Source organism: Prunus dulcis, chromosome 3 (assembly GCF_902201215.1).
Source record: "Prunus dulcis chromosome 3, ALMONDv2, whole genome shotgun sequence".
Classification (NCBI taxonomy): Eukaryota; Viridiplantae; Streptophyta; class Magnoliopsida; order Rosales; family Rosaceae; genus Prunus; species Prunus dulcis.
The window spans coordinates 26008-50002 of NC_047652.1; the positions used below are offsets into that span (position 1 = coordinate 26008).

The window sequence follows — 23995 nt, forward strand, 5'->3', positions numbered from 1 at the left end:
CATAAGGCCAACTTATTTGATGAGAGATGCCTTCTCGAACAAGAAACTGCTGAAATTGTGAACTAAGATACTCTCCAGCACAATTAGTCCTAACGATATTAATCTTAAAATCAAGTAAGTGCTATACCTTAGCTTTATAAATGAGGAAGATATCTTACACTTCATAATTGCATCGCATAGGATATAACCAAGCAAATTTAGTGCACTCATCCATTAACAAAGTATAGTATTTATATCCAAGAGTAGAAGATGTTGGACATGGTCCCCAAACATCGGAATGCAACAAATACATATGTATAGAAGCTTGAGTAGTTGAATGAGATTGAGAAAGATAACCTAGAACTCTTGCCAAGAGGACAAGATGTACAACAGATGCTAGTTCTCAACTCATGTTCTCATCTTTCCCTTTTGTGCACATTCTCTATCGAAATGTTGGAATAGCGGTAATGTGCGGTGATGTGGGTGGGTTGCTACATGCAATATATCGCAGAAAATTCACTGACTTTATCATTTAGAGGAATGAGAAATCCTAACGAAGTTTTTGTGGATAAACCAATGAAAGAATTAGGGTCCAAATCTGTCCAACAACAACCACAAACTAATTTCAACCTTCCAGGGTGATGAGGGGCCTCACATCTCATCATCCCCTCATCTCTGAAGGCTTCGGGAATGTAACATGTACATGAACATGATCGACCCTCCCCTGGTGCAAGCCAACAATGAAAAAGGAAAGGAAAATAGAGAGCCGTTTCTTTTTTAAAATCTTAAACGTAAGCCATACCCATACATGGTGCTGTTTAGGAAATGAAATGAGAAAAATAAAATAAATACATGTATAAAGAAAAAAAGGAAAAGAAATTAATTATATATATCTTATATATTATTTGGGTTGGGAAAGGAAATTAATCAATTATCACAAGAAAAAAAACACGCTTTTCACGTTTTGTGTCAGGACTCAGGATTGAGGTGGAGGAGGGGCCTCGGCGACTCTTTGCCCCACTTCACTGACGCACAGAACAGAAGGTTGTATTAGAAGTTAAGAACATCGTCATCCCTGAACCCTCGCACAAAGGCACAAAGGCACAAGGAAGGCACAAAGGCACAAGGAAGGCACAAGGCACAAAGAGCTTTTGCGTTTTAGTAAAGAGAGAAAGATAGATAAATATTAATTGGCAGTGGAATGGATGAGATGAGAATTGAGAATTAGAGGTAATTAAGAATCCAGCTCTTATCCTACCCTAGTATCAGATTTCTTTGGTTTTTGGGTTTTCTTCCTTTTTTTTCTCAATTTCTTTCCAAATTATAGATAGTCTCATATCCAATCACACCGTTATCATCTCCCTTGCTTGCCCTTGCTTGCTGGGTGTGGTCCAGTGGTGTGGTGTGACGAGGGCAATTTTTCACCGACGACTAACTAGATTACCATAGTTTTTAATCAATCAACAGTACAAGTCCTTGTAGATGAGAGACTAAGTGAGATTTTTTATATAGAAGAAATCGGTTGCTTGCGTGTTTTGAGACTTGAGTAGAGCGGAATTATCTATATATTTATAAAACAACTAGAGCAAATAAATATAAATGAGCCATGTCGATACCCAAGGAGCCGGAGCAGGTGATGAAGCTAAGAGGAGGATCAGTACTGGGCAAGAAGACCATTCTCAAGAGCGACCACTTCCCAGGCTGCCAGAACAAACGCTTGTGTCCCCAGATCGATGGCGCTCCCAATTACCGTCAGGTAGTACTGTGGCTCTTTCTTTCTTTCTGACATTGCTCCATCATATGCATTCTTTTCCTACGTTTTGTCTTGCCCCTTTTGTCTTGCCCCTTGACGTGCCTGCTTCTATTTACACTTCATTTATCAGTAACACTATCCCGTGCAAAGTTAACCAATATAGCAATAACCTATTAAGTGTTGCTTGTTTTTCTGTGCATGTCTATCTTTTGCTAGTGATTTTATTTCATTACATTTAGAGAACACAGTTTTGTTAGATTGACCAGTGAAAAGGGGATTTACCACTCCATGGTTGCTTTTAGTGAACCAATTTACAACTTCAATTGACATATATATAATCGTTAGACTTTGTTATCAATCTCCATGTTCTCTGGTATTTAAATCCATCCTTAATCAGGTTCACATATTTTCATTGCTGCATCTTATATGCATATGTGTTAATGCAACTTGAGTTTTACATGGAAACTTCTGTAAATCACTCTCACACGTCATTTCCCAGCTCATTATCTTTCATTGTTTTATTTGTTTTTAATAGGCTGATTCACTACATGTTCACGGTGTTGCCATTCCAACAGTCGATGGAATCCAGAATGTTCTTAACCATATTGGAGCTCAACAAATTGATGGGAAGCGAACACAAGTTCTTTGGATTAACCTCCGCGAGGAGCCGGTAAGTTAATATGTTATCATGCTCTTTCTACCTGTCACCATTTGATTTCTTTCCTTCCTATACTGGAAATTTGCACCATACATTGGTGCTATCAACTAGCATCATTTTTAAGTTGTAAAATGTCTATGGTCTTTCTGATTGTCAATAATAGAAACATTAAATTATTCTTGTATCAAAAACAGCATTTTTACTCATTTATAAGGGAAGGGGCCTGCAATTTCAGGAATCCCCAACACTGCTGTAGCCCAAGTTTGGAACTAGATGCAATTTTGGCAATTAATTATTATATAAACAAGAAACCTAAGCTATAAATTACGTGCAGAGCTATTGACAATAAAAAAGCTGAGTTAGTTCAACTGCTAGTTTTATGATGATATTGTGCCTAACAATCACCAATGAGTTGTGAGTCCAGTGGTGTTGGGACTAGTTGGGCCCCTCGATGTGGTCAGGGGTTCGACACTCATCAAGGTACCTATCAAGCAATTTGCTTGTGTTTTCTGCCCCCAAAGATTGTAGAGTTTGGCGGTGGGCCCAAGTTTGGAAGCTGCATCAGCAAAGCTGACAAAGTGGAGTTCTGGGTTTCAAAAAATAAAATAAAATGGTGACTAACTGATGTAGCACAGCCCCTAGGGGTATGATTAAACACTCGAAACAGTAGAACCAAGAAGAATATAGGGGGCCGATGAGAAGAAAAGATAGATGGAAGGGATGAAAGGAAGGACAGAATTCAGAGAACCGAGAAGAAAAGACAGAAATCAGAGAGTTTTAAGAGAGGGTTTATTCAATATCCAAATCTGAATTTTAACGAACTACATGGGGTATTTATAGCAAACTAAAACCTGGAGATAATAGGATAAAAATCCCTTGTTAAGACAGAAATCCTAATCCAAATAAAATAGGAAACTTAGAAATCCTACTAGAATTTGGAAAACTAGAGAATCTAAGAAACTAACAAATAAATTAAGAAACAAATCAATTTAGGTCCTATGCATTCTGCATCACTAATAATCAAGTAATAGCACTTAACTTGCATCCTCTCACTGAATTCTGCCTATTGTAGTAATCAATGTTGCCCATTATGCCAATTGGTGTGTTCTGTGTGATTTGTTGTTTTTCCTGCCATGGATGGAGTGTCAAGTACAAATTGACTGATGATACGTAAGATAGTTTTGGTAGACTGTGCATTCCTCCACAGTGATTCTTATGCGGTGGGCAATCCTTGAAGAAAGAATGTGGAGATGACGTGTAAAGGATGGTACAAAGCTTGGGGTTAATGGTTTGATTTGGACTTTTGCAGGAATTCTGAGCAATGGGTAATTTAAGTATTTAGGTTGTTTGGAGGATGATTTGGTATGGAGAAATTTTTAGGACTTGAATCCGGGATTTTGTTGAAATTTTTTTTTTGGGGCTAAAGAAGGATGTTCATTATAGATTTTGAAGTATGTATGGAATGGGGTTAAAGGCATTAGATTTATAAGGAAAGGGGTCTGAGGGGCTGCGGTCACTCACAGAGGCCAACCCTCAGTTATAGTTCCATTTTGACATAGTTCAGCTGACAGGGTTAAAGCAAGGCCAGAACTGTATAGCATTATTCACATGAAGTCTTATTTGATGCTGCAGTATTCATAGTTGTTCTAGACAATTATAGCTCTAATATGTTGTAATTTTGTTTTTGTTGACAATTTGACAATATAGGGAGTGAGAGCTACATGGTAATTTTAAGTGTAACTTTAAGATTTAAAACCAACTGGCATCAAGGTCAGCCCAGGTGGTGTAGGGGGGGGTGGGGAAGCAGGTAAGTATTAGGATAGGTCAAGCGTTCCATCCGTTCCAGGGTAAAAAAAAAAAAAAAGGCATTGGTACTTAAGCAGTAGGCATACAGAGATAATTTTATTATATATATTCTTAGGGTCTTAAAAAAAAATCATTAGAATAAATAGATTATCCATTAATTTTTCCACATATTACGTTAATTAGGGGTTAAAGACTTAGAGAGGCCCATCTGGGGAGTAGAATTTGACTGGACAATACTATTTTTTGGGACTGGATTCGATCAGGTTGGAGACTGGACCAAGTACAATAAGACTCTTGGTGCAGTGTCAGGCTAGTAAAGTAGATAACCTATATAGTACTGTTCTGTGTTTGGTGCATTTTCAAACTGAACTGTCATTATTTTAATATCAGTTTTTTATATATAGTTTCAAGTCTTTAAATTTTTTTTAATAATAAAGTATAGATTGAGGTTCTTGTTAAAAGATATATTGAAATTAATTTTTGAGGATAAAATCATCAGTTTTGGAGGTTGAAAGATAGGAGAGTGCAAATCCCACAAATTAAATCACAATAAATTCAATTCATTACAAGCAAATCAATTAATTACCACTCCAAGATAAGAATGCATATGCCGTAAGCAATACATAGATTTGTGTTCATATCCAAAATAGTAAATTCTTTTATGTACTTTTCGTTTCAAAAGAAATATGATTATAACTGCAGGTGCAACATAGCACATGATATAAAGAAAACGACACACAATCATGACCACGAACCTGAAGTCATAATTGTTATGCCTGCCTAATGTAGGCAATACCACGAAACTGTAAACTCAGTCGAAGTCGAGTTAATTAAGGGGACAGGCTTATGTTGGTCTATTCTGAAGTTGTGCAGGGCTTTATTAAGTGAGAAACTTAATTTTTTTGGTGGAAAGGAAAGGGGTGTAGTTCCTGGGAGATGCGTTGTGGTGACAATTTTCTTGGTTTTAAGGATTGAAAAGAATAGGAGAGTTTTTGAGATGCTCTCGGCAAGGAGGTGGAGTGTTTATGGGATATGGTGCACTTCCGGTCTTCTTTGTGGCATCTGTATCTTAAGCATTTGGGAAGCTATCTTCCTCTGTTATTGTATCAGATTGGAAAGCAGCTGTTATGTGTTCCTGCAATAATATGTCTTGATACATCTTCACTAACTTTGTACTATTTATTATTGTCAATGAATGGTCCTGTTCCTATTAAAAAGACCTGTAAATTCAACCTCTTAGAAAAATATTTAATTAAGCTGCATAGACTATTGGACCTCATGAATCCAGACTCGTAGAACAGAAAACCCAACAGAATACTAGCAAAATACCCACACAAAAAAAATGTAAGCCAATTACCAACCAAAATCAACAAAAATCATCCAAACATCCATAGCAAGCTTTCATACAAGAAATAAACCAAACATACATATCCAGCTTAAAGAAATAGTAAGAAAAAATAAAAAGTAATACAAAATTTTCAGACTAGAAAGAAATGTATAGAGGATGGAAGAAGAGAGAGAAGCGTCCTATTTAACCTCACCAAAGAGCATCACTGAGAGTTAGAGAAAGCTAGGGCTTGAAAGGGCTGAATTGGAGAGAGAAACTCCAGTATGAAAGAGTTGAAGTCTTGCTGAAGATGGTTGGTCTCTTGGTCAAAATAACCTCACTTAAGCCTTTTTTCTTGTATGTGGGTGTATGTCTGTCTGTCTGTTTTTTGGTTTTTGTTTTCTTTAGGGATTAGATTAGCCATCTAGTTCAATCTATTGCCAAACATAGGACTGATCTAATATTCTAGTCTCACTTCTTAGTTCGGTGTATAAACGTACTCTTAGACTTGCAAAATCTCTTATTCTGATTTTGAAATTTTACTTGAGATACGGTGGCCAATATTTTTATCCTTAAGAATTTGCATTTTCTGAAGTTACTCTTTATCTTCAAACAGGTGGTCTATATTAATGGGCGCCCTTTTGTTTTGCGTGATGTGGAGAGGCCCTTTTCCAACCTTGAGTATACGGTATGCTTTGCTAATGTAACTTTACTATGAAATTTGGCATATCTTTTATATTATTATTAAATTCTTGCTTAATTACTTAAAAAGTACAGAATGAATAACTGCATTTTCTTGGATTAGCTAATATACTATAAAGAGTTTAGTTCGCTATACATTAATTTGAATTTTGAGGATGGTGTAGTTTAGCGATCTTCTTATGATACTAATATTTGATTTGATTGGGAGAATATTAAAGTTTTTTTTTTTTGTTGTTGTTGTTGTTGTTGTATTGTTTTGGGGTTGGGGGTAAGGTAGAGGTTGGCTAGTTATAGTACATGCACAATGCTCGTGTAGCTGTACACACATATCAGCATGTTACTAATAAGTTATGTTTTCTGTTTGCTTTTATATTGATTGTGTCTTTATAAACAATCAGGGAATTAACAGGGCTAGGCTTGAACAAATGGAAGCCCGATTAAAAGAAGATATTTTAATTGAAGCTGCAAGGTATCTCCTTCGGGTACCCTGTATTTACCCTTGTTATGTTACAAATTGTGCGCCATAATCTTTAACATTTTCTCACTCCTGCTTTCTGTGATATTAAACATTATCTGCACATCTGAAATAGCAGATATGGGAATAAGATCCTTGTCACTGACGAACTACCAGATGGTCAGATGGTGGATCAATGGGAACCAGTATCACGGGATTCTGTGACGACACCGCTAGAGGTATCCTCATTGGAACAACTATCATAGGGAATGAGAAAACAAGTGTAATCCACCAGTTTTCTCAATATAACTTTTTGGTTCTTACTCCGTAGGTTTATGAGGAATTGCAAGTACAAGGATACCTTGTTGACTATGAACGTGTCCCTATAACTGATGAAAAATCACCCAAGGAGCTGGATTTTGATATTTTGGTTAGTTTCAATATTTCTTTGTCGAACAGCATATGTAGCACAATTCTGATCAGGTCGGGTAAAACCTGGGACCAGACCTGATACAATTGGGTCCAAGAATATGGGAGCCAAGACCAACCCAACGGCCAAAGAAACTGAACAAACAACCTTAAATTGGTCGGAGTGGGTTAGTTCTTGGCATACCCATGAATTGAGCTGCACTCCTAGAGTTGAAGTGTTTTTGTGGTATTGTGGTCATGGAATATTATCACCTTCCTGAATTACATTTGCTGATGTGTGTGCTTTATTTACTCTTTATTCTTTGTATTCAGGTTCATAAAATTTCTCAAGCTGATATAAATGCAGAAATAATTTTTAACTGCCAAATGGGACGTGGACGAACTACAACAGGAATGGTGATAGCAACTTTGATATATCTCAACCGTATAGGAGCTTCCGGTAATCCTCTTACTCTGTTCACTCAAATAGTTCTACTAAATTGACTCATTTTTGGTCATCCTAAGGAGTTTTGTTGTTCTATAACTTTTTAACTTGGTCAATCTCTATGTCTTTTAGAAGGACTTTATTTGTGCTATTCTAATGTACGATTTCCTCATATTCTCCTTCTGCTGCCCTCCACCCCTCCCCTTTCAAGTTATAATTTTTCCTGATATTGGAAGACAATAATAAAACACCAGAGCAAAGGTTAGTGCTGGTGTAAGCCTCTCCATTCGTGTACATCTATGTTAAGGAAACTAGAGGCGTTGCCAGTTCTACAACCTGGACCATGATGACTCAGTTATTTAAATGGACATCAAAATAATTTGAAACTAAATTGTAGGGGACAAACTTGATTAGCTATAGCGTGATGTAGACACAGGGAGAAAGGCTCTAGGTGCTGTTTCAGAGTGCTTTTCAGGCTCACCAGTTTCGATTTAAATGTAGGGCTCAGATGCAACATCCATAGGGGATAAGGAAAGTATAATTCCAAGGCGGGATAAATATGAGTTTAGTAGTGAGCTGTGCGCAACTTAAGTCATTGGTTGAAGAAGTACATTCCTTTCCAACAGAGGAAACTTGCAGGAATTCACACCCTATTCTCAGATTTGGAATCCAAAAGCACCTCCAAAGGTAGAAATTCTAGCATGGCAGGTGGCTCTTGGGAAGGTTAACATTTGCGATCAAGTTCAAAAGAGAAGGCCTTTTATTTGTTTATCTCCTCAATGGTGTGCCCTATATATGTAAATCTGATGAGGAAAGTGTGGATCATGTCTTTCTACACTGCCCTTATTCTTTACAATTGTGGTGGAAAACTGTTTAGGGAGATTAAAGCTGGCTGGGTTATTCCAAAAGGATGCTTTGAGCTTCTGAGTACAAAGTTTGTGGCTTTGGGAAGGGAGAAGAAAGCTAAAACATTATGGGGGTTGTTTGTTGTTGGCAGTTTTCTGGAACATTTGGTTGGAGCGCAATAGTAATCTTTGAGGATTACAAGGTCGCGTGGTTAAATGATTTTTGGGATAGAGTGAGGTTCTGGGCAGCTTTATGGGCATCGGTTTCGGCTGATTTTAAGGATTATGCTCAGTCTTCTATTATGTTGGATTTGTTAGCAGCTGTAAAGTGAGATTAGAATTTTTGCTCAGTGAGCATGTTCTATTTTACATCCTTGTAATTTCTTGTTTTTACTTGTTCTATCCTAGATTATGGATTCCTTATCCACTCTTTGTAATTAGAATTTCTACTTTAATAAAATTATGTTTCTTTAAAAATAAAAAATAAAAAATAAAAAAAAAGGTGGATTGTGGATTCCTTATCCTCTTCCACCACCTCCTACAAAACGTTTTCTAATAATCTCTTCGTCTCATTACTGGGAATCTTGAAAAGCGAAAGATAGTATATGGGTACATTGCTTAAAACTGATTGAATTCTTGCCTCTTCTCTACCTGTACCTCAACAAGATACCAAAGACTAATTGCTTTTTTATTGGTTCTGAGCAATGAACCCAAATACTTCATATCTTTCCATGCGTTTATCCCTGTCATTGAACACTTGCCTCTATTAATCTTCAATCCTGAGGATGGTGTGCTATGATGGCTGTGTTTTGGGTGGTGTGGATGGAGAGGAATAAGAGAATTTTTAATGATGATAAGGGTGACGAGATCGACCAGCTTTGGGACCTGGTTTGTTTTTGGGCATCATTGTGGGCATCAGCTTCTTCAGTATTTAAGGATATTAACTTCAGTTTTCATTCATTTGGATTGGAAAGTGGTAGTTTTGTAATGTATAGGCTGTTAAGGTGGTGTTCTTTGTTTTGGGGCTTGTGTGGCCCCCTTGGCCACCCCTGTTCTGTTTCTGTATTTCTGCTTTGTTTTGTGCAATAAAAGTTTCTCATTTCAAAAAAAATAAAAATAAAAATCTTCAATCCTGAGATAATACCAAAAGTTAGCAGATTCCTCCATTTAAAAAATAAACTATTTTCTGCATTTTATGATGGATTTTTGTAAGAGCCCCTGGAATGTTTAGAATTATTGTTTTTATGGTGACTTTAATTTAGATCAAGTCCTTTATTGGTTTACATGTGCGGTTGGTTCTGTTTTTAAAGGATTTCTTAATTGTATATTATCTTCAAATGAAATAGGTATTCCAAGAACCAATTCAATCGGGAAAGTTTCTGACTCCAGTGCAATTGTCACTGACAATTTTCCAAACTCAGAAGATGCGATTCGTAGAGGAGAATATGCAGTCATAAGAAGCTTGATTCGAGTATTAGAGGTATTTAATTTCTTCTTTTGTTGGTTATTATTATAGTAGAACAGTTAATGTATTCTCGAGTATTTTGTTAATCAACAACATGTCTTTAGGGTGGTGTTGAAGGCAAAAGACAAGTGGATAAAGTTATTGACAAGTGCGCCTCTATGCAGGTATAGTTTTTACTCATTTCTTTAACTTTATGGTATGGCATGTCAAACTTTGGATTTGTTTGTTTTCTCTTTTTTAATGTATGATTTTATTGCTCTGTATAATCTAAGGTAAAGTTTTCATGTTTTATCATAGAATTTTGATCTCAGTAAAAATGTTTCTATTGAATCCAAGTACAGAACTTACGTGAAGCAATTGCCACTTATCGCAATAGTATTCTGCGCCAACCAGATGAGATGAAAAGGGAGGCGTCACTTTCATTTTTCGTGGAGTATTTGGAACGATACTACTTTCTTATATGCTTTGCTGTGTACATTCATTCAGAGAGAGCAGCCCTCCGCTCTAGTTCCGTTGGTTATAGCAGTTTTGCTGACTGGATGAAAGCTAGGCCAGAACTGTATAGCATTATTCGCAGGTAAAAATGAAAGGTTTAGCATTTGAGTTTTTTGTATTCCTTTTTTTTTTTCTTCGTAAAGAGCTTCCAAATTTCATCTTCTTGCTTCCCTTTAATTCTCGTTTTCCAAGGTACAAATGAGATGACACTTAGAGACAGGGCTGTGGTGGCACCAAAACTTTTACTTTGTATGTGATAGATTTTAAACATTTGACTTGGTTAGTTCTTATAACGGGCATAATATTTCAAAGATTAACAATATGGCATTTGACAGTGTCAAGAAGCGATTGATTGATACTCATAGGATGCTAACGAATTTATATACAGGGCCTGTCTAAGGATGGACCCCATTTTTTTGCAAAAATGGAGATACTTTTTGGGGCCCACTTCGGACTGTAGTTCATTAATCCAAACAGTATTTTTAAAAGTTTTTATTCAAGAGTCCTCCTTTTAACAATAACCAAATCAGGACTCATTAAGTATCTAAGGAGGGGCTTTGGTTGGAGTGGCTGCGTTCTGTCGATGGTCAGGGTAGAGAGGGGTTGGGTGGATGGGTTGTTTTTCCTTTTTCTTTTGGTTGGATTTGTAATTTTAATTTTGAGTTCACCAAAAAATAAAAAAACTTTGAGAGCCCTTTCACTGTACACCTTGTCAAATATTTTTAAAACATGTTTGCAAATATCAGTTTATCAGTTTCTAAAATAATTTTATTTCAATAGGTTTTTTTGGTACTATTAATTCATTAAATAGTTTGAGTTTTATTTTTACCGAATAGCCATCTAACATATCATTTTGTTTTAAATTTGGAGGATTTTTTACTCTTCTATGGAAAATATATCTTCTTTTGTAAAAGGGCATTGTAGTAATCAAATTGGTTTTCATTCCAATTGTTGACCATAGAGCGGATACAGAATCCACAATCTGTGAAGGAACAAGTAAAAACAAGAAAGTACAATTCAAAAAGATGTCTTTGCTTAAGATTACAAGAAATACCATGAAGGCTCTAACTTCCAAGTTTTCTTATTATAAAGAAAATTTTTCTAACAAGAAAATAATTAAGACAACTTCCCAACTTTGGAATCGTTTAATTTCTGTAGAAACCGAAGTCCTGCCGAAAAGAAGAAATGACTTTACACAGAATCTAGCTATGGGAAGATTATGATAGTTGGCAGTCTATGTATAGACAAGGAAAAGCAGAACACAAAGGTGTTTACCCAATGGAGCTCTATTCCCATTATTTTTACTGTTTCCTTGTTTCTCGCCACAAAAAGATAGTGAAAATAAAAGGAGTTAATAATGCCTTGGGAAATGTCTTTCCATGGACGTTGACTTGAGCCTTTAATCACTAACTTGGAACCCAACCATTTTAATGTAAACCATCTCTTTCCTGCAGTACTCCACTCAAAAAAAAAAAAAAAAAAGAAAGGCTGATTAATGACAGAAAAATGCTTTTGGAAAGGTCTTACCTCTTTTGGCTCATTAGAGGCCTGTTCCTTCAATAGAACCCCAAGGATGTAATATTCTTCTGCAACTTTTGGCTTTTTATTTCATTTCTTCTTCCACGGATTCTTGTTAGAAAGCAAAGATGCACATAGAGTTTAAAGAAATTGGAGATATTCATTCTTGTTGGATAAAAGAGAGCCATAAGATTTGGAATTTACTTTTCTGTTGGGTCAATGGCAGAGTAAGCTTTATGTTCTTGCATCCAAAACAGAAAGGAAGGAATGAAAAAGATTTAGAAGCCTTGTTCACCATGTTAGTCAATGGAGGCTTTGTTGCCTTGCAATATGGTCAGTAGCATAGTGCTCACTTTGGACTAATTGTCCTTAATTGTTAGAAGGTTCAACTTTTTAAAATCACAGATAGGGTCCTGCCTCTTTAACTTTTTCTTTAGATTGGCCCAAGCCTGGAGGCCTTGTCTGACCCAAAAAAGTTCAATTTTGTGGCATTGATACATAAGGTGAGAGGAGTATACATGTATGATTCTGACCCATGGAAGTATACATGCACCACAAGTTGAGATGAGTCCAAATTCATATAATGAGCTGACAGGCTGCATTGTTTAAGTGCATACTTGGTTAGTAATTTTTTAGCTCTTGGCGTAATGACATGAATATATAACTATGAATCTCTATTCGTGAATTTTTGTCCAATTCATGAAAGAAATAGAACATAGATTAGTTACCGGGATTCCATCTGGCTACGGTCATTTGCTTAAATTGTTCCTTTGTTGTAGGTTGCTGAGAAGAGATCCAATGGGTGCACTTGGATATGCAAGTTTGAAACCATCTTTGAAGAAGATTGCTGAATCTGCTGATGGCCGGCCTTATGAGATGGGTGTAGTTGCGGCCTTGAGAAAGGGCGAGGTTCTTGGTAGCCAAACAGTTTTGAAAAGTGACCACTGTCCTGGTTGTCAAAACCAAAATTTACCAGAAGGAGTGGATGGTGCCCCTAATTTTCGGGAGGTCCCTGGATTTCCAGTGTATGGAGTCGCGAATCCAACAATTGATGGTATACGATCTGTCATCCAAAAGATTTGTAGCTCCAAAGATGGTCGACCAGTTTTTTGGCATAATATGAGAGAAGAACCTGTGATTTACATCAATGGAAAACCGTTTGTACTCCGTGAGGTTGAACGACCATACAAAAATATGCTTGAATACACGGTAATTTTTCTTATTTTTCACTTAGCATGTCATATCTATATGATGTTTCTTCAAATTAAATTAGGGAAGAGTACTTGTTGCTTGAAGTCGAATATAACCATTAGACACTTTGCATGCTACTTTACACTCAGTTATCTGGTCATACCAGAAATACCGTGGAAGAGTACATTTTGCTCCTTACAGTATAGGGAAATGCTCTCAAATATCACTGACTGTAGCTAAGTTCTCAAATAGCATATTACTGTAGCAAATAGTCCCATTATATTGTTCATCTCAATATGTTGTCGATATTGTCCCATAATTTTGATAGAAAACAGTCCCAAATAGTCTTAATATAAAATCGATAAAGTATCAATATTCTGTCGATTACATATAAAAAATTGCTACAGTAATAGTGGTATTTGAGAGCATTTCCTTATAGTATTTAATCTAGATTACATAAAAAACTCAATCATGTTCAAATTGTCAAAAGACTTGCATATATTATAAACAGATATATTCTCTTGTGAGATATTTTGGCAACAGAAGAGGCTTGTATTGCAATATTGTGAATCTGGACCATTGATTAGGTTCATTATTTCCTGACGTGTGTGAGGCAACCTCATTGTTTGAAAACATAAGCATCTTATGGAATTTAGGCAAGAGAATATTATCTTATATATGTGAACACTGTACATGCATAACGAAGTTCAACAGCGGAGTCTCTCTTGCAGGATGGCCGTGCCTGCTCAATCTTTTTCTTTTGTTGTTTTATTTATTTTTTATGATAAACAAAATTTTATTTAAGAAACTCAAAAACACAGTACAAGACTTAGTGAACAAGTGGTCCCCCAAAAACATGAGACGTCCCTAAAGACGGGAGAACCTCACCTTTCCCCAAGAGCTCTCCTCGTCATCTGCACTGTACATCTAAAAAGATCTATTTCTCTCCTACCCAAACTACACAAAAAACAGCTAGCACTGCACAATCCCACAAAAACAGCTAGCACATGGACAGCCACAATCTAGGCCAAACTATCAAAAGCTAGCTCTATCACATCAGGACGGGAATGACAAACAGAAAGGAAAATTCCCCACTCATTTATCTTGCTAGAATCTGATTCGCTCCCCATTTCCCACCACAAAACTGAGTTTTTGAGCCCGTTATGTATACTTCCAAGGCTTCGACGGGTTCCTGTTAAGACAACATTTAACTCCCACCCACTGGCATCTAGACCATATACTCTTTTTCCCTAAACTCTAAGCCCTTCAACCAATACCCAGTCTACCATGTACTCTTTTTCCCTTCTCGGCCCTCCAGTAAAACATCTCTCAGAAGCTTCTCGATTCTTTTAGTATGTCAGTAGACTTTCCAATTCTGTTTGCACAAAAGTAACCCTCCCACCTCTAGATAAAAAGAATTTGTTCCGTCCATCTAATCTTCAAGTCATACTTTCTATTAGAAATAGAGAGAACTTATGACAAAACTTGTCACTCAACGTTCAGTGTGTATGGCACCAGTGCAGCTTGATGTCCATAAATTTAGTTTTGTTGAAGCGTGTCAAGACAAATGTCTTCACAGCTAGCACTGTGGATACTGAGAGTTTCTACTGCAATGGAAAAGGATTTTGTCCCTTTCTCATAACCCAAACAGAATACATACCTCAATTGAGGCACTTTTGGAGTTTCAAGCAGAAAGGTCTCATAGCATGAACATGGCATGGCATCTAGGACCCTACAAGGATACAGTCCAAGACATGATTATAACTGTCATGGTTCATACAATTGCCTTGGATTTTCTTTTTCTGTTCGTAGTGGACTAGGTTATAATGAAACCATGATCTTTTACTTTTGAGAAACAAAAGTATATATGTTTCCTGTCCAAAAGAAAAATATCAAACCATGATTTCTTCTTTCAGGGTATCGATCGTGAGAGAGTGGAGAGGATGGAAGCTCGACTGAAAGAAGATATACTGCGAGAAGCTGAGCATTATGGGGGTGCTATAATGGTTATTCATGAAACAGATGATGGGCAAATATTTGATGCTTGGGAACATGTAAATTCTGAGGCTATTCAGACCCCACTTGAGGTTTTTAAAGGTTTGGAGACAGATGGTTTTCCCATAAAGTATGCGCGTGTGCCCATCACTGATGGTAAAGCTCCCAAAAGTTCTGACTTTGACACGTTGGCTATTAATATTGCTTCTGCATCCAAGGACACTGCTTTTGTTTTCAATTGCCAGGTTGACATTTAATTATTTTCCTTTCTTTTTTTCTGTACACAGACATTAATTTCTCTGGATCAATCTAATGTATTTTTCTTTTCCCTTGTGTTCGTTTCTTTCCCCTGAACTTCCTCTGTTCTTTTTTGTTTTCTTTTAATATTCACAGATGGGCAGAGGAAGGACAACCACAGGTACTGTAATTGCTTGCCTTTTGAAACTTCGAATTGAGCATGGGAGACCTATCAAAATCCTGGTTGACAATATTACCCTTGAAGAGGTGGATGGTGGTAGCTCAAGTGGTGAAGAATCAGGAGGTAATAGTGCTGCATCAACCTCCAGTGTTACAGCTGTAAGAAATGAAAAGGATCAAGGCCGTGTATTTGGCATGAATGACATCCTCTTGTTGTGGAAAATAACAAGATTATTTGATAATGGGGTGGAATGCCGAGAAGCCTTAGATGCTATAATTGATAGATGTTCTGCTCTACAGAACATACGCCAAGCCGTTCTGCAATATAGAAAGGTATTCAATCAACAACATGTTGAGCCAAGGGTAAGGAGGGTGGCATTGAATCGTGGCGCTGAGTACTTGGAGCGCTACTTTCGTTTAATTGCTTTTGCAGCATACTTAGGAAGTGAAGCATTTGATGGATTTTGTGGGCAAGGAGAATCTAGGATGACATTTAAGAATTGGTTGCATCAGAGACCAGAAGTTCAAGCAATGAAATGGAGCATAAGATTAAGGCCTGGACGATTTTTTACTGTCCCTGTAAATCCCTTCTACTTGTTGACTTAGAGAATTTTTCTTTTTCTTTTTCCCTTTATTTTTCCTTTTGGCTGGGCAATTTAGAGACTCTAAGAGCTTAGTAAACATTTCCTTCTTGTTTTGGGATGGATTATATAATTGCTTTCACATTTTGGTTTTGGAACTCAGGAGGAGTTGAGAGCACCACATGAATCTCAACATGGAGATGCTGTCATGGAGGCCATTGTCAAGGCCCGTAGCGGTTCTGTTTTGGGGAAAGGATCTATACTTAAAATGTATTTCTTTCCAGGTCAGAGGACTTCTAGCCACATACAAATTCATGGTGCACCACATGTTTATAAGGTATGCTTGCATTTCTTCCCGCTTGGTTATGTAGGGGTAAGTGAGTCTGCGATGCAATTGGACAAGGCCGCAAATCAACTGTATAAAATGCATTTAACAGGATTACTTCATTTGGCGATAGAGTTGTCTGGAAGACAGCTGCTTTCTCTTTGATGCAGTTGGTTGATTTTGCACTAACATATATTTTGAATATTTATATTGAGGTGAAGCGAGTCAGGGGGTGGTCTTCTCGTATTATAAAAGGATCTAGTCCAGTGGTGAGAAAAAAAGTTAGCCTAGAAATATTTTACATGAAAGATTATCAGTTTCTAAAAGTTCCTAAAGGCTTTCCTTGATTTCCCTTTGGAAATCTAGGCTCCTCTTGTGGGAGGTTTTGTAACGTTATCATTGACGGAGGAAGTAGCTAAAATCTGGTATCTAGACAAATGGTGACAAAACTGAATCTTTAGGTTCAGCAACATCCAAGACCTTACCATATAGCTTTGTTAAAAAAGGGAGGAGAGGTTAAGATGACACAACAATTTATTGTTCCCTTTTCCATTGGAAAAATTTACTCACACAAAGTTTTATGTGATGTGGTGGAAGAATTAGGGAGGCCATGGAAATTTGATAATAAGACTGTTCACCATCGTGAAAATAATTTTAATGCCTTTTTTTAAGAATGAAGTTAAGGTGGTCCTAGCTACGATGAAGGAAGATGACTTTCCTGAGTCCAAGAAGAACAAAGTACATCCTTGCTTGACATCTTGACAGTTTTTAACTGAACTTGAACATAATGGGGCTGCTTCTGTGTTGCTTGTAAAGGAAGGAAAATAGGAATTGAAATCAGTACCAGTACAGAACCCAAAACAATGGGAAGACGTTTGACAAGCTGAATTTGCATATAATTATTCTAGAATCGAACTACCGGCAAAAGCCCCTTTGAAAATGTATATGGGAGGCAACTGAATCATTGCTTCAATTTGGGTCAAAGCTGGCTGAAGATTGAGGATTCAAATGCCAAATACAAGGCCTATGCAGATAAGAAAAGGAGTGTCCAGAGTTTCTGGAAAAGCGAATGGTTTAGTTAAGGAGGGGGCGATTTCCTGTTGGCTCTTATTATGAATTTAGCAAAAATATTAGCAAAAATATGGACTGAACCACATCGTCAAGAAAAATGGAGAAAATGCATTTAGAGTTGATTTACGTTGGCTTTTGGGAATTGATCACATATTCATCGTCTCAGATTTGTATCCATACAATGATGGCACAAAAGATGAGATTGGACGTCAACACTTGACTTGAAGACTAATTTCTTCCAAGAGGGAGGGATTGATGAAGTAAATACATCTTACTATATCTATTGAGAAATGCCTGGACAACTTTACTAAGTACTAAGTAGTAATTATGTTCGAGTGCCATTGTTATTAATTATGTATGGGGAGCCTGTCGGTTGGTTATTAATACCCCACCAGGAGTATAGAGGGTCTGTCTAGCTGTTATTAATGTTATATCGGGCTAGTTACTAATGATGCATGGCAAGTTTAAGGGGTCTTTCTGGAAAGGTCCAGGAATTACTTGATGCAGAACAGAAGCGAAAACTAGAAGAAAATCTTCGTTTTCTACCAGGAAAATGACTTAAATCCACAAGGAGAAATAACACTCTCAAAAGAGGAATCTTTACGATAGATTATAATCGAAATTTAGAATGATTGACTAAGGGTAGAAGAAGTCACCCTTATATAGCTAGTTGATACATGAATGCATAAATGCTACATAAATGTCACTCTTGGATGATATATGAATCCTAGCTGAATGCATGCATGAACTAGGAGATACATGGATATGAATGAGACGCTATAATATAGAAGATCATAAATATAAGATAAAAGCATGCTTAATTATGTAAATGCATCTGATGCAAAGTGTTGGGTGCAGCCAAGAGTACTACCACGCAAACACTAAATAATGCACAATGGTTTTGCCATAAAGGCTACAGTCTATGCCTGAAGATCTGTTAAAAGGCTGTCTCTGGCACTGGGAGTTATTTTCTGAATCAAGCTGTTTTTTATTATAAGCAGGCCCACATTTAAAAAAATAATATACATAAATATTTTTTTATTTTTTATGTAACAGCCTGAGTGTGGCTATACTGAGAAGGTAACTTTTACAGTGCAAAGAGACTTCGCCACTTTTAACCCTAAAATTTTTATTTGAACCAGGTGGATGGATATCCTGTGTATAGCATGGCTACGCCAACAATTCCTGGTGCCAAAGAGATGCTAGCATATTTAGGTGCCAAGCCCAAAGCAGAAGGATCTGCTGCTCAGAAAGTGATTTTAACTGATCTGAGAGAAGAAGCAGTTGTTTACATTAATGGCACACCATTTGTCTTGCGGGAGCTAAACAAACCTGTTGATACACTCAAGCATGTGGGAATCACAGGCCCAGTGGTATGTTTTTTATTTTTTATTTTTAATATAAGTCATTAGGCTAAATATGATCTCAAAATTAAAATTCTTGCAATCATGTGCAGGTGGAACACATGGAAGCACGACTAAAAGAAGATATACTATCTGAGGTCAGACGGTCTGGTGGCCGTATGCTTTTACATCGTGAAGAATATAGCCCGGCATTGAATCAGTCCAGTGTCATTGGATACTTGGAAAATATCTTTGCAGATGATGTGAAGACACCAGCTGAAGTATATGCTGCTCTGAAAGATGAGGGTTATAATATTACATATAGAAGAATACCATTAACTAGAGAAAGGGAGGCTTTAGCTTCTGATGTGGATGCAATTCAATACTGTATAGATGAGTAAGTATCCGTAACTGGTATGCATCCCATCAGTAAATAGCAATACCACGTAATGAAAAATTTGTCTCAACTAAGAAAACTTATACTAAACAATGAAAATTTGAGATATAAAAATTATTAATGCAAACTAAACTCATTTGCAGCTGTTAAGAAAAGTACTCTTGATTCACCATTATTTGTTTCAGTAAACCAAATTGCACTGGGAAATTTATTTGCCCTTGATTAATAAAACAAAGTTGCATGCTTAAGGGCCTGTTCCTCAACATGATACCACAAACGAGGATAAGGGAGGTTTTTTTTTTTTTTTTTAGTTTAAAAATAATAATAATAAGAACAGTCAAAGGTCATATAGTGATGGACCATTTCTGTCATCTGAATATACTTGCAATTTTTATTTATTTCTTACTATTGACGTTCTTTGGTATTATCTTGGCGTATTTTGATATCAGAGCACTATTGTAGTTTATGAGTTTTGTAAGAAGCTGGTTTCTGTGAGCCTTGCTTTGAAGTTCAATTTTTTAATTTATTTCTAATGTAAATTATGTAATTCAATAGAATTAACTTTTTGCCTATAGCTCTGCAGGGTGTTACCTTTTTGTATCACACACGGGGTTTGGAGGAGTTGCATATGCAATGGCTATTATTTGTATTAGATTTGGTGCAGAAGCTGACTTTGTATCAAAGGACCCACAACTACTGTTTAGAACGAATCCATCATATACAACTGAAGAGGACTTGCCTTCTCGAGCTTCTGATGAAGAAGTTCATAGGATGGGTGACTACCGAGACATACTAAGCCTTACGAGAGTTCTTGTGTATGGGCCCAAGAGCAAAGCAGATGTTGACGTAGTTATTGAAAGGTATTTTATATTTTAGAAAGTCCATGTCAAACTTATCGCCTTATGGTACTGCGTACTTGTCTAAGCATCAGGTAATGTATTAAAATGTAAAAGCAGGTCTGGCCAACAGTAGCATAGAAGCGTTAAATTGTGCTGTTGGCTGTGTAATTTTGTGTGTTGCTCGTGTGGACTTAAGGAGAAAGAATACATCCTTGCTTGACGAATTGCGTTTTATTTGAGTAATTGTGTAACTGCACCATTTTTGCTTGTTTTACATTTTGTGGGGAGTTGATCATCTTTAAACATAACTTCAGGTGGTAGTAGTAATTAGCTCTTATTGTTGATGTTTCTCACTTTGGTCCTTCAATTAAAAGGTGTGCAGGGGCGGGGCATCTACGAGACGATATTCTTTATTATAGTAAGGAACTCGAGAAGTTCCCTGACGATGATGATGAGCATCAAGCATACCTCATGGACATGGGTATCAAAGCATTAAGGTAGTTTTTATGTTCGTCAACAATTTAACTCTTAAAGCACTTCCTAAGTTTCTTGCGTAACTCTATTTTCTTTGCTTAGAGGGGCCTAATATGTTAGCTGACCTCTATTAGATATCATCAATGCATGAGTTCAAATTGTTGTATATTGAGGAAATTTTCTTAGATGGTTCACAGGCTCACAGTCAACTACTTTCTGAGTAAAATACTTCAGCCTGCTTGCTACTTCATGTAATTACATAGACATCTCTACTTCAGCAAACTACTAATAAGTCCATGCCCGTTAACCCAGATTGCTCCTGTTTGGTTAAGTTGAATGATGTGGAGAGTCTTTTTCGTTTAACCTTTTACAGAAGATCATCTTCAATTTTTCTTTGGTGATGAAGAAGCAGAGGTTAACATAGAAAATCCTCATACTCCAGGGCAGTTACACCTCCTTTGTTTTTGAGCTCCAAAACACCTGCCAAACCGGAACCAAATCATGCTCAAAATTCAAAATTCAAAGCCCAAATCCACTATTAGATGACAATGTTCAATGAAAAGAAAATGAGCATCATCAATATCACATCTCTATCCTTATCCAGGCCCTTTCATGCCCACCACGTCTGGTGGCAAAGCTGCCACGATGTGAGACGAAACTAAAGACTGGCCTGGAGGCTTGCAGGTGTTACCTCCGTTGTAGCCAAGGTTTTAAATGTTGGTGGAATTGCCGAAATTTCACCCGTGTTGCCCTTAACTTCGTAGAAAGCTTGGAAGTTTGAGTATTGTTGACAAAATATCAGCATGTCACCACAATATCTGTGAATTTCAGTTGATTTTTACTGAAATTTCGGTGGATTTCAGTGTAAACCCAGTGAAGTTTCGGAACCCGTTGCTGTGTAAAACAATTGAAAAAGAAGAAGAGGAAGAACGGAATCGACATTACCGGTATCGACATTTTAATCCACCAAAGTTTCTTAACCCACCCAAGTTTCTGAACCCATTACCGGTATCAACACTTTAATCCTTGGTTGTAGCTGTGCCAGCACCTATTCTGCAACGACCACTAGACGACTGATTTTTAGCAAAACCAAGTCATCCTCGGTCACCTCGATCAATTATCCAAATGAAAATGAACCACAGCAGCAACTACAATCCCACTTTTCCCCAAATCCAATGTCCCTCACAAGAAGAATTGTCCTCTTTGGAACGTACATACCTCTCATTAGACTGTTACCTCTGTCTAACTCTGAAGCTGCTCCTTAGTTCAAGCTCCGTCTCTTCATTATTGTGTTCGCTCGTGTCCATGCCGCATAGGATTATCATGTACATGTCTGTAGGTTTCCAATTTAGAGGCTGTGTCCATATGATTTTGTAAAAGCTGTGGTAGGTTGAACCGTTGAAGTCTCTGTCTTTATTTATTTATTTATTTATGAGTGTATGTTTGCTTTCATGTCTTCCACCTTTAGATAAATAGGGTTTAGCCTTTGTCAAACCATTTGAATTGCAGTTTCATTCACTTCGAAGTATTGGATAAACGTAGTTACCGCGTGCCTGTATATGCTCTCATCTTACTTAAACCAATTCCAACAGTAGGATGTGGCTAGTTATTCTCTAATATTCCATATATCACTAGAGTAGAAAAACTCTTTTTTGATCTCCTAATTTTATGTTAGGAATGAACAGTATAAAGCCTGCCTTTCTTTGGTCGGTGGTTAGACTCTGTAGCATGTGACCTGGTGTTGTGTTGCTTTGTTGCAATAGTGGAGTTAGCTTCCTTCTCGTTTTTTGTTTTCCCTCCAATTCATTTAATTATGGGAACTGTTCTTCTCTGAATCATGCATATATATTGATATGTTGAGTTTAAAAAAAAAGGGGAAAAACTATGTGCGCTATATAAATGAAAAGTAGATGGATTTACTGCACGTATTGGTGTGTCATAATGAAAGCTTTGTGTGTGTGTGTGTGTCTATATTTGCTTGTGTTGCATTGACTCTCGACTACATCAGATGGTTGAAACCCGCTCCTTGAAATAAATAAATAAAACAAGCATTTGTATTGCATTGATTGCACAAACAATTTTTTTTTTTTTTTTTTTTGTTTACAAGGGATATGTTCAGCAAGCATTATTTTTAACTTCAGAATTATAATTCATTTTTCTGTTATATCTAACCATCTCCTTTTTCCATCTGCAGGCGGTACTTTTTCCTTATCACATTTAGGTCTTACCTCTACTGCACTTCTGCAGCTGAGATAAAATTCGCATCATGGATGGATGCAAGGCCTGAACTAGGACATTTATGTAATAACCTTAGGATCGATAGATGATCTCATTAGCAATGCTTGTAAAATATATTTATGTACAGTTGGCAATACGTTGCCAGTTATGGTTTTCCTCTCCCTCTCGCCCAATGTAAAAGAAAAAAAAAAAACTCCTACAGTGGAAAAAAATAAGGTCATGTCTTATCATCTGAATTAGTTCTTTTATTGCCTTGTCTTTTACTATTAGACTCTCTCAAGAATCTCTCTCTTTATCTCTCAACCCTAGCTCTTCTCTTCTTCAAGCGCCGCTTCTTTTGGGGGAGTTGGTCACTAACGTTCCTCCCCTCTCCCCCTTCTTCCCGCTTTCTCCCCTTCCCCCTCCTCCCTCTTTCTCCATCTTTCTTTTTCATCTCCCTTTGTTTTTTCTTTAGGTTTTCTGGCCTTCTTTTCCTCCTCCTTCCTCAATCTCCTTTCCTTTCATTTTAAGACATTCTAATCCCTCTCCTTTTCCTCCCCCTTCCCTCCATTTTCCTTCATTTTCCTCTCTTCCACCAATTTGGGGTTTGTTTTTGCAGAGCTATTTTCTTTTCTTCATGTTTTCTTTCTTTCCTTTAAAAAAATTGATTAATTTAACTCGTTTCCTCTTTTAGGCTGTGAAGGCTTCGGTTTTGTTTCTTCGGGTACTGTTGACAGGTTTCTGCACTGCATTCTCTCCTCATTGTTGGAGGTTGCGTCTCATCATTTGGTCTCAACCACTATCATTGGCTTCTTGACTCCACGAATGTATATTATGTTGTTTACCCTCAGTGGCACTTGTGGAGTTTGGGATGCCCTTAAAAGTGCAAATAGCACTTATGGCTTGGATTATGGTAGCTCTGCTCCTACTAGTTTTAGCTTGGGTGGCTTGCTCGCCACTATTTTCTGTTGGTCACTAGTTTCTCTTTGGTGGTTGTCGGCTTGCTTTGGTGGTGCAGCTTGTGGCTTTATCTGTTGGATTGTACGGCTTGTGTTAGGGTTTCCTAATATTGTGTTGTGTTTTGTGGGTTTTTGCCGTTTGTGAGCTCTTTGCCTTTATGTGTGCTTTATGTATTTTGTTAGTTTTATCATTGTAGTGGGCTCTATGTCTGTTTGTATTGTATTTGGTGTGAACTCAATTATTTGAGTTCATTTTGATGTAATCTAGTTTTTGACTTTCTATTTAATTAAATTCGATTCCAACCAAAAAAAAAAAAAAACATAGAAGTAG

The 23995-nt window shown here is 37.0% G+C and overlaps 1 protein-coding gene across 2 annotated transcripts; it reads left to right on the forward strand.

The window, feature by feature from the left end:
- Positions 1 to 926: 926 nt before the first annotated feature.
- On the forward strand, positions 927 to 23946 carry LOC117620737 (paladin). 2 transcript variants are annotated; one of them, XM_034350920.1, is made up of 19 exons: positions 927 to 1735; positions 2268 to 2402; positions 6140 to 6211; positions 6624 to 6694; positions 6819 to 6918; positions 7011 to 7109; positions 7421 to 7547; positions 9724 to 9857; positions 9947 to 10006; positions 10184 to 10419; positions 12635 to 13064; positions 14963 to 15286; positions 15435 to 16037; positions 16203 to 16376; positions 18578 to 18808; positions 18892 to 19175; positions 19751 to 20035; positions 20389 to 20511; positions 22683 to 23946. In XM_034350920.1, exons 1-19 carry the CDS (start codon positions 1586 to 1588, stop codon positions 22813 to 22815), a joined length of 3771 nt encoding a protein of 1256 aa, XP_034206811.1. In that variant the 5' UTR covers positions 927 to 1585; the 3' UTR covers positions 22816 to 23946. The 2 variants fall into 2 exon arrangements, with proteins under 2 accessions (XP_034206811.1, XP_034206812.1); XM_034350921.1 differs by lacking the exons at positions 20389 to 20511; positions 22683 to 23946 and having other exon boundaries at positions 19759 to 19946.
- Positions 23947 to 23995: the final 49 nt, after the last annotated feature.